At 37.3% G+C, this 16,208-nt stretch overlaps 1 protein-coding gene across 10 annotated transcripts in view; it reads right to left on the reverse strand.

The window, feature by feature from the left end:
- The window catches only part of Nol4 (nucleolar protein 4), a 350,147-nt gene that overhangs the window by 135,083 nt on the left and 198,856 nt on the right, over window positions 1-16,208 (reverse strand). The window contains exon 1 of one of the 10 annotated variants that reach the window (XM_085833391.1): window positions 2,636-2,818. The exons of the other annotated variants lie outside the window; for them this stretch is intronic. Coding sequence (XP_085689517.1) covers window positions 2,636-2,654 — 19 coding nt within the window. The 5' untranslated portion in view covers window positions 2,655-2,818. Of the gene's footprint in view, window positions 1-2,635; window positions 2,819-16,208 lie in introns of those variants that run through there. 10 annotated transcript variants of the gene reach the window in all.

A 16,208-nucleotide genomic window follows, 5' to 3' on the forward strand; every position in this document is an offset into this window, starting at 1 on the left:
CATCCTTGATGAGTATTAAGTATTTATGTAAAGTATACTAAAACCACTCATAATCTTTGTCCCAAGCATTAGATTTGAGGGAGTTTTAGGTGTAGACAATTCAATCTTTTAGTCTTTGTGTATAGCTATGTGAAGCTAAAAGTACAATTCTACCAGGGTTGATCTGAATAGCAAAAAAAAAAGTTCTGAAATAGCAAAGATTTACAAAATAGGAAAGTGAGTTAATGAAATAGTTACAAGTATTATATAATTATATTATTATAATATATCAGTATAATATATATGTCTGGGATGAACATAATATATATGTAATAGATTATCTACTTATACAGTTACTCAATTTTATTTTAATATTTAGGGAAATGCAGCTCATTAAATATTGAATAGGAAAGCCTGGCTAGAGTGGCTGATTTTGTTTCCATGTATATAGGAAAGATATATAGACAAAATTTACATAAAACAATTATGTTATATTTTTCTTATGTCAAATTTACCATGGATCATGAAGGTTCATAGAGAATAGATCTCATAAACTATTTCTCTAAAGGAGTATTACTAAATCGTAACCATAGGAATACAAATGATTAAGAGAAATAAAATACAGTGTGATTTTTACACACTTCTGGATATTATGGAATATGAATTATTTTGTGGGGTATAATGGAATTGTTAGTGTTTTTAATAGATTTAATTCATAGTAATATACCTTGAAACTTTAAAATGGATCTACTTATTTACTTAACTTAGATTATTTTTAGGCCTTCCCTGAATCCAATATACAAATGAATACTGGTCTATAGACATTCTGCTTTGATTGAGTTCACAAATAATCAGAGATAGAAAAGTAAACATAATACAGAGAAATACAGTTGCTATCAACGACAAAAGCCAAACTTCTGTTAGTGTGGTAGCATGATTGAACTCCTAAAGATAGGGAGCATCTGCCAAGGGAAGATGCTGGGACCTTTCCCAGCAGGCCAATCAGCATGAGCAAAATGATGAACAGACCACAGTAAGCATCAAAAAGAGAATGGGAAAAGAAGGAAGGGGGTAAAAGCACAGGAAGTGATGTATCTGTCAGAGGGTTGGGCATTCACCTGGAGCAAATAGGAATATTTTACAACTGCTTTGAGAGGTAGCATGGAAAAATATTTCCTCAAGTTGTTTAGCTTTATGAGATGGCATCTTTCCACGTAGCTCAGGCTCGCCTCGAACTTGTCACCCTGTTTCTATCTTAGCTAGGTTAAAGGCACACACCAGACTCTAAAATTCCATTTTAAAGATATTATGTGGACTCTTATGAGTACAGGAGAATGAATGGGGTAAAATGAAAATTGAAGGAGATCAGTTAACAGAACTAGAAGCCATCAAAACTGTCATCTCTGGAGGCAAAGATGGACAGGGAGTGGAAGAACAGAACAGTGAAGAGAAGAGAAGAAATGGGACAGGCAGGGGTCCAGATCATCTCAGGATGGAAGGGAAATAAAGGCACATCATATAAATTTAAATAAAAAGATTTAAACAATAATTTAAAACAGATTTGTGAAAAAGTTAAAACATATTCAAATGGCAACTTATACTGCATATACACTTTATATTTCTGGTCAAAGCCAGTTTATGCACAGAGCACATGTACACAGGAATGCTCAAGAGAGACAGTTCACAAACAATATAATGATTTCACAGCCATTTCTTTGAGAAAACAAAAGCAACTTCTTAACAATGAAATGGTAGTATTTTTCAAATGCAGAATTAAATGGAATTATCTGTCAATCTGGAAAAATATGTGTACTATTATATTCTAACTGAAGCATTTATGCTAATACACAGTGGGATTTTTTTTTGTTGTTGTTGTTTCACTTGAGGAGCGTCTAAAGAAGAACACAATGGACATGTTTAAATATAATGATTTCACTCATAAACACATGCCCTAATATTTGTTCACTAGTATTTCCTGAATATAAATTAAACCTTGTTTTTTTTAAAGAAAGCTTTACTAATAGAGATCAAATAACCTAAATTTGTGTTACATTTTAAATCAAATCAACTGCCAGCACAAAGCAAATCCAATTTCTTTTAAAATTAAAAATTAAACCTATCGTGCTTTTCTTTAATCTGAAATCATAATATATAGGTAGTAAAGAGATAAACTTATTTATTCATTAGGTTGGATGGAAATTACCATTTGGAGAATCGCTTAAAAATTTCATTTAATCATAATTTTTATGTAAAATATAAACAATGTAAGAAATATTTTTAGATGGAGTAGTTCACTCCAGATGTTACCAAGGTAACCAAACTCAATAGCTTTACATATTTGATTCCTAAGTAAATCAATGTGTCTTATAAAACAAGTCAGTAAATTACATTTATTTTTATTAGATATACATAGCTTTTAATTCAAATGGTTAACAAAACATCTCATGCTAGTTTTTTAAAAAAATCAAATTTGAAACAAATTTTAGGTATTTCCATTTAAATAATCAATGTAGAACACTGATTAAACCTTAGAGGATAAATTAGCAATTTTTATTGTTTTGCTTCATTCAACTACATTAGCAAATTTATATTCTCCAGTTTATCATAATCAACTCACATCAATTCACTGTTCTCAAGGAGTCATCTGCCTTCTTACCCAGTGCAGTTGGCTCCATCAACCTTGGCTGCAGGTATGTAGCTAACAGGACGCTACACTGAGAGAAGAGTGTTTCTATTTGTGGTGTGTGTTGAGGGGAGGGGCTTCAGGTCCTTGCTTTCAGGTTAATGGGTCTTCTCTCAAGGATTAAACTTGGGTACCACATCATCTGAACCAAGGCACTATATTAAGTCTGAAGGAAAAACAGTACTTGACTCTTGTGTGAACAGGGGTCCCCAGGATACCTAGCAACGGATGAGAGTATAGAATGTGATGACACAATAGTGTGGAATCCACAGACATGGAGAGTGCAGAGACTATTCGGATTTAATGTATCCTTCGACGAGGTTGATGGAGTGGTATTAGTGTTGTGGAGACTTACATGCCTGTTATCTCTGTCCTATGTCCTGTAGAAAAGGTAGTAATTCCAAAGGGAAAGCTATCCACCTCATTCTCCTTGTTTATTCCCCATTCCAATCATCAGCTAGTAAGGATCTAGGAGAACTATGACTACTTTGAACACTCACATCGCTGATTTGTGTGGAGGTAATTTTAATGGCAACCAAATATAAGAGGTAGCTTTCTTCCTATGAAGCCTACTAAACTTCATCATTGTGTACAATGTATATGTGTTACTGTGTGTATTTGAGTACAAATACGAATGTGGATGCTGTACATATCAGTCTCTCTCTGTCCCTCTATTGTTCACTTGTGTGTGTGTGTGTGTGTGTGTGTGTGACTTTATCATGCTCATTAGGCTCACTGCTTTGAGAAAACAAATAGAAAACCTGCACTCACAACTGAGGAATGTTAAATGGCTGAGAAGCACCTAAAGAAATGTTCAAAGTCCTTAGCAATCAGAGAAACTAAATCAAAATGACCATGAGATTCCACCTTACACCAATCAGAATGGCTATGATCAAAACGTCAGGTGACAAGACATGTTGGAGAGGATGTGGAGAAATAGGAACACTCCTCCATTACTGGTGGGATTTCAAACTGATACAACCACTGGAGGTTCCTCAGAAAATTGGAAATAGATCTACCTGAAGACCCAGCTATACCACTCTTGGGAATATACCCAAAAGATTCCCCACCATGCCACAGAGGCACATGTTACACTATGTTCATAGTGGCCTTATTTGTGGTAGCCAGAAGCTGGAAACAACCTAGATGTCCCACTGCAGATGAATAGATACAGAAAATGTGGTTCATTTACACAGTGGAATACTACTCAGCTCCTAAGAATGAGGGCATCCTAAGTTTTGCAGGCAAATGGATGGAACTAGAAAATGTCATCCTGAGTGAGGTAACACAGACCCAAAAGGACACACAGGATATGTACTCACTAATAAGTGGATATTAGCTTTTAAAAGTACAGAATAGCCGAGATACAGTCCACAGAACTCAAAAAGCTCAACAAGCTGAAGTGCCCAAGTGAGGACGCCTCGGTTCCACTTGGGAGAGAAAATAGTTTAAAATTTTAAAGCCCCAGCTTCTGGCAAGCTAAGGCAGGAGGATAATGGAATGGTACCTGGCTATTAAATGAAACCTTTTTTTCAAATTAATCAATTAATTATGTTTTAAAAATACACAGTTTGTTTGCATTGCACAACATTCTTTGGATTATATACTATTTGAAAATAAAACCTTGAGTGTTTACAGGAAAATGAAGCCAAGGTTTGAGATCAAAATATTCACACCAAGGACAAATTTACTGTGGTTAATAAAAGCAGGTTTGACAAACACTAGAAAGAGCACAAAACATTGGCTTTTAAATCGCAGAATTTTACTGAGGGTGAGAAATAATGCCTTCAGTTTTTTTACTGAACTAATACTGCAGAAGGTAGCTTGTCTTGCTTTGTTTGGTAGCCCTTAATTCATTCTTAAAATTAGATTTAAGAAGGTAATATGGAGAATGACATGTTACAAAAATCCAACACAATGAACAAACTAATAAAGCTAATTTTTATCTATCAACAAAAGGTAACTTTGATTATTTATTTTGTATTACATGTTCTACCATGGGCCAGAGAAGTGGCTCAGTGGGTTTAAGCACTTGTTGCTCCTTCAGAGGATCTAAAGCACTCACATGGTAGCTCAAAAACTTCCGCAAATCAAGAGTATATGATGTATTGTTACTTCCGTGGGCACTGCATGTACATACTGTGTGCGTGTATGTACATGCAGTGTGTGTGTATAGGGAATACACATAAAATAAATACTAAAAATAAAAAAAATTCTATTAAACACTCAGAGTGAACAGGATATACCACTGGGCATGGTAAATTCAAATATAAACCATATTAAATTTTTTCAGATAGTAGGCTAAAAAAAAAACTGTCAAGGTAGGAGCAAAACAGTATCAAGTTCCAGAGAGTTTCATATAAAGTAAAATTAATATAGAGGAGTGTTCAGATGAAGGGAAATCACAAATATTCCTAATTTATCATATTTTATAACCTGTAAGTGATGATTGTGATTACTTAACTCAGGGAGAATTAGGACAATGGCATGAAGATGCCATGGAAGGCCTGGTACAAGAGGGAGAATTTGAAGAAACAAAAAGATTCATGGCTATATATAATGTTATTATTTGAAATTTATTCAGTTTACAGATCTCACAAGCAACTCCAGGAATAAGCAAAGAGCTAGGAGTTTCTCCACAATGCAATGGGAGTATGGACTTCAAAGAACTGTGGATACTTTGTTATGTATTCGTGTTTCCTGGATAATGAGTCTCCCAAGCCAGGAACTTGGAGAACTCATTGATATCATCAGGCTAGTTTTAGGACAGGCCACTTATCTCTGTAATCACTAAGCAACTATCATATGATCCATGGCAAAACTACTCAGTGATCTTAAGATGATTTAGTCTTATAAATGAACACTGCTATAATAAATTTCAGTGGCTTATTGTCTAATCCTTGAAATACTATTTGATGGTTACCTGTTGACATGTTTAGCATATTACAGAATTAAGTATCTGATGGAATACAATGTGTATACTATTTTAATATTTTCAATATGATTTGATTAGGTCATTTTAAGACATTGCACACACACACACACACACTCCAGATCAGGTGCTCTTGAATTAGTTCATCTGCAACCTAATTTATTTGTATTCAATTGTACTATTGTATCGAAATAATCGACTCCGTCACCATTACCAGTTTCCAAGTTCTTTTCCCCAGCACTGATTTGGCAACACATCAGTGGGAGTGGATTTATTTCCCTTTTCTGCATGGCTTTTCTAGCCATGACTTTCAAAATGTGTATTAGAGTTTAAATTTCTATAAGCTAAGCATTTTCTCCATTTTCATGTGCATGAGTTTATATGATTGTGTGTGAAGGTATGTGTGTGTGTGCTTACATGTTTGAAGCATGTATGTGTACATATGTTTTTGTCTGGGTTCATTTGGATAGCCAGAAATGATGGAAACCAGGCCTTCTGTGCTTCCATCTTATTTACAGAGGCAAAGTTTCTCAGTCAAACTGAGTGTTCCTCTATATGGCTAGTCTGGCTTGTCCTGTACCTACTTACTGAGGCTAATATTATAGACTTACCAGCATTTATTCATACTCTGAGGATCTGAATTCAGGTCCTCGTGATTGCTTGGCACAACGTAAGTCAGCACATTAGGGACTGAGCCATTTCAACAGACCATAGGCATTTGACATCTTATATAAATGGGTTCAAGTAGGCCAGAGCATGGCAAACATGGCTCTGGAAAGTCTTGCTCTTGCTTCTCCATTCCCTCTGCTTGACTAAAAACTGTTAGATTGCATTCCTAAATCTAACCACAAGATCTATTCCCTTACTTGGTCATTTCTTTCCCCCAAAGGTGACTCCAATGGTCCAGCTATCAAAGTATTGAAGTCGAGCAATCAAAGCCCCCTTTTGTGCACCACAATTAACATGACCAATGAAAACAAACCAACTCATCCTAGCTTTGTATCTCCCTCTTCCTTTTACAAACTATGTTTTGTCTATGGACCACATATGTCTCCTCTGTATCCAGAGGCAGTCCTTTGTCCCTCCAGGATAAATATCCTTTCCTCCTATTCGTGTTGCTTTTCCCTGTTGCCAGTATTCTATCTCCTATCTTTGTCTTTTACCTTCTGTCCTCATTCCTTTGTCTCTCTGGGGCAGATAAATCTCCTTTGTTCTGAGAACTTGGTCTTGAGGGGTCTTGTGAAGACTGTGGTCCTTTCATATATATTTGAAAGAACCTAGCCTAGTTTTTTACACAAAAGTAACATCACAGATATAAGGACTCAAAACCAGATTAGATAAATAGATTGAACAACATCATAGATAAGAAAAAGCAATTATGCAAGTCTGGATGGTATTCATGCACTTATGAACTTATTTGCTAGCATAAATTAAAACTAAGACAATACTGTAGACTATATAAAGTTTAGCATTACACTGCAGACAATATTTACAATGACAAAATCTCATGTTAAAGTTAAAATGAACCTAAGACAATCATTATATGGAAATCCATGTATTTCAGAGAAAACCACCTGAGGGATATGTACCTGAAAACACTAGGGGTACAACAGTAACAAGACATTTTTATGCATTAGTTGTAAAGGGTCATTCTATTAGCAGATTATTTGATAGTTTTGAGGAGAAATGGCTCGTCATTATTATTAACTGTTATAAACTGATAACTAAGTCACACAAACAAACATAGAGATTTAGAGTAAGTTGTGTTGAAAAGATATGTTCTAATTGAGGCTTAAAATGAATGTGATCCAAAAGGAGGTTGCCCTACATTGGCAGTTAACCCAGCAATAAATTAAGAAGGTTTTGAGTGTGAGTATGTCATACACTTTGTACTGTCAATAATAAATCAGGAAGTCCTTTATTGTCAAGAGCTGAAAAGAAATTTAAAAAATATATAAAAGACAAAGCTGTAATAGGCTTATGTATGGAACAAATGGATAGGATCTTGGCTAGCTTCTCTTTGACCCTTGTAAGTGAGCACTGTTGAAATGGCTATGCACCTCACAGAATCTCATAGTAATATAATGGGAGGGTAGACAAATAGCATAATCAGAAAAAGGGTCTCCTGGCTGTCTGGATCAAATATGGGATTTTTATGAAACCTGGGTGACCCCCCACAGAAAACAAACAGCAAAACAGATAAGGAAGTCTGTCCTTAGAAGACACCTGAAGCATCCCTTGTACTGCTCTGCAGAAAGAAAGATGTTATCAACAAAATTCTTGATAGCAATGAAAAGACCACCCTCTAAGACAGACACCCAGCAAGTTCCAGAGTAGCTTAACATATGCAAAAAGAAATGAAATTGTGGCATATACAATGATGTTTGCTCATGATCAGTACAATTTGTGGCTTAGAACCAGATTAAAATCTTGGGTTATAAACTTTACTGGACATCTTCAATTACTGTCAAATGTTTCACTTTTATCCCTAGGTTTCACCTCACTGGTGTATATAAATTACTCAATAAACATATCAATCAACCATCAATTATATATTATATATTTCCACTGTTCATGAGCTTAAAATTTAATCACCCCATTTCAGGACAATGGGTCTATTCTCTACCACTACTGGATACAACAGCGGTAAATAGGTTGTATGTACCATTAGTTTCATCTGGAAAAAATATGAATATGCAGGTGACATAAAGACACATGTCTTTGGGTCTAAGAGATTGTTTAGTGGTGCGTAGTGGTGTGATGCATGTGATAACAGCCAAGTGTTTGTGTTTAAATGAACCACTGGGGAAGCTGTACAGTAGTCCTTCCCTCCTAATTGAGAAGTGGAGGTCTTTTTAGGCATTACCCCTCTCTACCTTGGAAGAGATGAAGATAGGGAACAAAGGAAATGTGTCATAGGAACGTCGTGTTTTCTAACACGAGAAAGCATAAAAAGTGTTGCCACTGAACTTTCATTGTTTTTCTGGTCACCATTTTTCTATGTTAGTAGGTGATCAATTTTTCATGGATTCTGTACAAACTTTGCAATAGATTTTTCAATAGCTTATCATTTTTTGTGTTTGTTTTGCTTAACTTGGTGAAATAACTGTCCCTTTTATTACCACTACACTCAAAAAGCAACTTTAACATTTATTTTTACTAGAGTGAAATATTTCTTTGGCATTGGAGAAAGTCTAATGTCTCAGTTAGCTTCAGATGTCAAATGAACACAGCTCAGAGTTATCTGAGGAAGTCTCAATTGAGAGGTTGCCTTGATCAGATTGGCCATGGACATGCTTGTGGTATATATTATGATTGCTGATTGATATATGAGGGCCTAGTCCTCTCCAGGCTTTGTAATCCCAAGCTGTGGGGTCCAAGGCTTAAATAAGCAAGCTAGTGGAGTAGAAGCAAGAGAGTGAAGAGCCAGTGATCAATATTCCTCCCTGGTCTTTTGGTTCAGTTCCTGCTTGAGCTTCTGCTCTGAATTCCCTTAGTGATGGACTGTGACATTTAATCCCTTGGGTAAGTTATAGCTGATGACACAACACATCCAAAAGCATGGAGTAGGACATAATTGAGTAGCCCATTTGAAGCATTTAATATGTTTATTTTACCTTCAACAAATATGGAAGACCAAAGCTAAAAGGTATTTATTTCTTTATGTAGTGTTGTGTCCTTTCAACTTTTACTTCGTATATCTGTTCAGTTTTCTTACATATCCCCACTGGCTTTGATTGAGTTATCTGTGTGGTCATCCTCAAGTGATTGCTAGATTTTTAGTGATGTTATGTTTATTTTTTACAGTCACTGACACATGGGGAGGAGATTTCACATCCCATCCTATCATCTTCTTGATGGCATTCTTTGATTCTGGGTGTCTTAACTTGATTTATGTTAGCGTGATGAACAAAGTGACTAAAAAATGTATTGAATATCTGCCTTGTGCCCATCAAAATAGGTTAAATAGATGAAAGGGATTTCCTCCCATTAGTTACACTTGAGTAACTTCCGAGATAGAGACAGTTCCTCAACATTTAGATGATTTTACATGAACACTTTTCCAGAAGCTATATGTAATTATTTATAGACAGACTATCGGGCTCATACCATACCGTTAGCGTCCATATGAGAACTAGACTATGACTCTGCCAGTAGGCTCTTCCTATATTCTTACAAATGTTTCTAATCTAGTTTTCAATATACATTAAATTAGACACTGTAACAGTCCTCCTGTCTAATTTTCAGAACCTGCAAATATCACCAACCATTACTCCCTTAAGCAGGCTATGTTACGTGGCACAGCTAATCTTAGATAGGGAGTTTATCTAAATGAGTCAGATTAATAAATTATGTGAGAACATAGACTCAGAGAGGTAGTTGAGGAAAGGGTATCTCCCTTTGTAACCCTAGCACTCAGAAGGATAAATCAAGTGGATTATGAGTCTAGCCTACATAAAGAGACAATGGATTAAAACATAAAACAAATGAACAAAGCCCATACGCACTGCCATAGGGCTCTCCTTTGATTAGTGTAGAGAAGCAAAGCATCTAAAGCATAAATGCTTTGGCCACCAATGAAGAGTAAAGAGGACTGCATCCAAAACCTTCAGGGCAACTTAAGACACTGACAGACATTCCACTGACAGCCAAAAAGGAAATAAGGGCCTCAGTCTTATACTCAGAAAAACTAAAGTCTACTCATAAGTCAGATAAACTCGGTAGTGGGTTCTTTCCCAAACCATCCTCACTGCAGCCTAGCCATCTCCTGGACTTAACTAACAGTAGAACTATAAGATGTGGGCATTGCTTCAAGATGTCATGTCTGCAATGAATTTTCAGTGAATTAAGGTGAGTATATAAACACATTTACAAGTATTTTTGATTTTATGTTAGGTTGACTAATAGCCAAATTCATCTATGACAAAGGGTAGACAGGTATCAATACCTTCAAAGTTGAGTTCTTGAAAAAATTCTGGGGACAATTGTTCAAAACATATTCAGTTACTAATCACTTCTAACCCACAAAGAAAAACTAGAATACCAGGTCTTTGATTTATTTTATATCAGATAGGATCAAAATTGCCTGTCTGTGCTTGTGTGTGCTCTGTGTATTTAATATATATGCATGTCATCCACACATGTACACCTACCTATACAAGCACATATGAAGGCCAGAGTAGGGTGTTGGGGGGTTATTCCTAAATTGTATTTCACCTTTTTAGACTGATACTCACTGAATTGGGGTGGCTGTTTCAGATAGCCTGGGTGGCCAGTACGTTCCAGGGATCTGCCTGTCCTCAGACCCCAATGCTGAGGTGACTATTTGATACAGCATTGCTTGAAGTTGTAAGTTGTGTCCTTATATTTGCATAGCAAACAAGCCCTGTTGCTTACCTTGCTAATGCTTCAGCCTTAGAAGTATTTCTTATGCAAGAGTTTATTAGCCAAATGAGAGAAATTAATATCATTTATACTTAACATGCCAAGTTAATATCAATTGTACTTAACAATTGGTTGATTGTGGATTGTCATTGCAAGTTGTGGATAGCAGTTGAATTAAATAGGACTGACTTAACCTGAATGTAGTTTAATCCCATCTACTTAAGTCTAGGGACTTCACAGATGAAAGGCCCAACACCATTGTTCTCTTTACTTATCAAAACTAATAAGGAAAAGTATATCTAGCCACAGGAGACTTATTTTGTAAAAGACACACGAAAGGATATTTTTCCAAAAGAGTGATGTACATGTGAGAAGAGAAAGAGTCCATCATATCAGTGCAGGCATCATCCTTAACTCTAAGAGGGAAGGTCAAGTGTGTAAGCCCATCCCCCAGTGATGAAGCAGAGCTGTGTACTGTCACAGGTTCCCTGTGATTTTGATCACATGGTTAGAGGAATATTACCATGATTAGAATTATCTAATCTTCAAAATGTCTTCTGAGACTCTAGAGTTCCCTTTTGACTTCTGACACCAAATTCTCTAGCTGTTTATGTGCACACCAGCTCTCTGCAAGTCATTTCACAGAATAGATTGATGGGTAAACCAATAGATTATCCTTTAACTGAAATTCCACCTCAGAAAAAAAATATTACTTGTATCATGTGCGTGTAATTTAATCCTTTTATCTTTAATTGAAAAAAAAAACCAGTGCTTTCCTTGGCATTTTCTGCCATAAGAAAGCAGGTGGAAGACATGCTGTATTTTGAGAGTGTATGTGGAGAGAGAGAGAGAGAGAGAGAGAGAGAGAGAGAGAGAGAGAGAGAGAGAGAGAGAGAGAGAGAGAGAGAAAGATATCCTGGGGTCGTGGTGTATATTAAGTTACCAGTCTTTTAGAGAAGATAGTGGGTGACAGTTTAGAGTACATAGCTTTCTCCTAAACTCTTCAGGCCAGCATGAGAAGTTCTTCTAAGTCTGTTGTGTCAGGACTACTTATTAAAGAAAATGGGGTTCTCGTCTCCATTGTTCTCAGCAGCTTGGGCCACCGGCCTTTATTGATCTTTTTCATCAAATAAATCCTGAAACAAGTACTGTGGAAAGTACTCGTGTATTCTCCTTCATTCCATACTAGTTACTGGTTATAGTTTAAAACATCAATTCCTCTTCTATACTTTAAAAATGTCATATTCTAGGCTTCATTTCCTATTGACTTATAATGTAGTCCAGAAAATAAAAAACATGGGCAGAGATGCTGAGAGAACAAAGAGGGAATGCACCACGCACCACGCACCACGCACCACGCACCACGCACCACGCACCACGCACCACGCACCACGCACCACGCACCACGCACCACGCACCACGCACCACGCACCACGCACCACGCACCACGCACCACGCACCACGCACCACGCACCACGCACCACGCACCACGCACCACGCACCACGCACCACGCACCACGCACCACGCACCACGCACCACGCACCACGCACCACGCACCACGCACCACGCACCACGCACCACGCACCACGCACCACGCACCACGCACCACGCACCACGCACCACGCACCACGCACCACGCACCACGCACCACGCACCACGCACCACGCACCACGCACCACGCACCCACATGCAAGCATGCATACAGGCATGCTCGCGCACAGGCAGTGTGGAGCTTGAAAAATGCTCAACAGGAGAAGGTCTTGCTGTGGCACAAGGGTTTACCATGTAAAGTCCTTAAAGTCCCACAAAGGCAGCACACAGCATGCATCTGTAATCCCAGAGTCTCCAAAGAAAGATAAGTGCTAAATAAAGGAGAATCCCTGGAAGCTTGTTGGTCAGCTAACATGTATACACAGAAACCAAAGAAGTTCTGTCTGAAACACATGAAAGGTGAGCATGGACACCCAATATCCTCTGACTTCCACAAATGTACTGTGTGCACATTCAGCCCTCACCCATTTTCTCCCATACGCACACACACCTCACATATGTATGCTTTCTGGGTGACGATTGATGATAGCTACACAGAGTTTTAAAATGTTTCACCAGGATTGTAAGATTTGATTCTATTTAAGTTATTTCCTACCACAATATACGTTTCCGACATAGCCAACGGAATGCATACACTAATCCATTTGCAGTAGTAAATATGCCAACAAAATAAAGCAAACCAAGAAAATGTCTCAAAGTTTACTTCAGATAAAATCCATTTGGGCAACTGTTGCTACATAACAGTAGTTCAAACTGTGCTATAAATCGACTCCAGGCCTTAACACTTCTTTGCTTTGATAATGAATGCGATCTCTCAGGCAAAACAAAGGTCTAAATACAGTCCTAGCCTGCCTCCAGTTTTACCCTTAAAAGTGGACCCTAGTTAATTGTAAGCTTGAAATTCTCCTTTCCCCATCCCCCATCTCTGTCTCCCTCCTCTCTCTTGTTTGTGTGCATGCATGCAAGTGTGTGTGTGTGTGTGTGTGTGTGTGTGTGTGTGCATATGCTTCTGAGTATGTGTGTTCATATGAGTTTGCACATGAGGAATCTTCTCTGATAAGTCTCCAATTTGAAATAGTTGATCCTAGAATTGATTTAAGTAGTCTAGCTTGGCCAGGGTTAGTGGGGGTGTTTATCCCATCCTCCTGCTGGAATTTCAGGCAGCTGCCAGGCCTGTATGGATTTACACAAGTTTCAGTGATCTGAACTCTGCTCTTCAATCTTGCAAGGCTAGTGCTTTTCTTCACTAGCATTACTGAATTTTTTCTGAGGAAGATAACCTTGGGTTACAGTAGAGTAAAAGATTCAATGCTTACTTTACAGCAAGCACAAAATAACTTACAAATAAAACACTCAATGGGCAGGAGAAAGATAAGCAAAAAGCATAAGGAAGCCAAGGAGATGTAGACAGTAGAGAAAGACATGGAGTCTTAGGTGGTAGAGATAGCCATGGGGATGGAGGAGTTTCCACTCTCACCTCCAGAGTTTCTTTTGTGGCCTGTATTTACACTGTAGCATACTCCAGACCACTAACTTTTCCAAAACAATTTTTGAAAACATGAACTACAAAGAACTGAACCCAAGAGCACAGAGTGATTATTAGAATACAACGTTACTTAAATGCTTGGTTACAAGGACTGTACTTGGATCCATCTGGACTCATCCATCTTAACTCTGAAGACTAGGACTATCCACTGGCTTCCTAGATGGCATGAACTAGAAGACTCTGTAAATGTATGCAATATATAAACAGTATAGACATCAGTTCAGTGACTTAATTGCATCCTGGCTTTAGGGGATTTACATATTTGGATATTTTCCCCATTGTATTTGAACAGAATAGAGTGGGTCTCCTTTCCCTTAACACCCATGCCACCACTTTTCCCAGTGGGCTTGTACTGCAGATTTTCTGCAGTAGCGTTGGACATACAGCATTAATTAGCAAGCTGAAAGGTACTTTGGTTTTCACTTTTGGCTAGCAGACTCCTGTGAGTCTCTAATTTACACATTTCAGCTCTGCAAACACTTGCCAAGCAATATGTTAAGGATGACTTTTAATTTGGCAGAGCCTCCGTTTCTATGTATTCTGCATATGTGTTCACTGCCACTTGTATTATTATGCAGCTATGTCATCAGCATAGTTATTGTAGTAATATATTATTAATTATGGTTACGCACTATTATAAATATATTTATTTTCCATTTGTATAATTGTAGAATGTAGTTATTGCTACAGGTTTAATAAAAATTTCTATAGACAACTGAGTAGTAAATCCTAGTCTCTTCAAAATTTAAGGTCATTTGAATTGGCAGGTCACATTAAAACAATGGCAAAGGTTGAAATGATAACCTGGGCTAAGCACTTGCCACACAAACCTGATAACCTGAGTTCAATATGCAAAATCCACTTTAAGGGAGAAGAAAAGAACTAATTCCATAAAGTGGAACTCCCTTTATATGTGCCATAGCATGCAGGCATCCACAACACACACACACACACACACACACACACACACACACACACACATCTTTGCATGTCTCTATACTTTTGGAGGAATTTTCATGACTGTGAGTTCTAAAATTTGCATTCCATTAATATCCTTATCATTTTTACTAGTTGAATTTTGAAAGAAAGCCAAACAGCTCTTCAAGACATAGGAATCAAAAGATTAGGGGAGACTGGGGGCACACATCCTAATGGACATGTGTGCACAAGGCCAGTCTTCTGCATACAGCTGCCACTTGCTCCAGACAATGAAAAACTGGTCTATGGTACAGTGTGGTGGAGTCTTGTATTTCTAGTGTAGGTGCTGATTACTGTAGAAGCATGCGAGATATGTTCTAGTATAAGTAATATAATTGAAAATCACAGACCATCTGATGATAAAAATGGTTCTCACAAAAATTGTATTTTTGTATTATGTGTATTTAATATTTTAACTAATATAAAATATTTTATATTTTAACTTTATCATAAGAGAACTATTGAGTTTTGGAAAGGTTAGTTTAATGAAGTGTTGAACTTTTATCTTCTTCTCACGAGGAAACTATCGAGTTTCAGAAAGGTTAGAATTGGCCCAGGGAACATAATGAGTTGGTAACATTATCCCAGAATATTTTATCTGTTAAACAAGTTCTCTTTAATATACAAAACACAAAATAAAACTATCTGCCATTATCTAGTTTCCTGTCAAAATTTAAATGACATGGCTTTTGGTTGAGATTAGTAGTAATTCCAGATCTAAATGTTTAGTATAACAAAGTTACAAGCAGTATCTCATTAGCCTCACCACTGACATTTTCCTTCAAATGTTAAAAATAATATGCAAGCACTAGGGAGAATGCTGAATTCTGGGGAACACTTGCTGCTCTTTCAGAGGACCGGAATTTGAGTTCAGCACTCAAGCTGGAAGAGGGCCTAACTAACCACTTGTAACACTAGCTCCAGACTCCCTACTGGCCTCTTTGGGCACTTGTATGTATGTGTACATGCATGTAAACAGAGACACATAAACAAATCATAAATCTTTTAAAAGAAGAGATCTTCCTTTTCTCTGCTATCTTCTTGCCTTTCTCCTGTCCCTTCCACGATCTTCCCCATCTGCCATCTCTTCATTACCAACACTGACACACAGAAATGTATATAAGGCAATGTTATAAAAACAATGGCCACTAGG

This window comes from Mus caroli, unplaced genomic scaffold (assembly GCF_978045245.1).
Source record: "Mus caroli unplaced genomic scaffold, Mus_caroli_1 scaffold_19, whole genome shotgun sequence".
Classification (NCBI taxonomy): domain Eukaryota; kingdom Metazoa; phylum Chordata; class Mammalia; order Rodentia; family Muridae; genus Mus; species Mus caroli.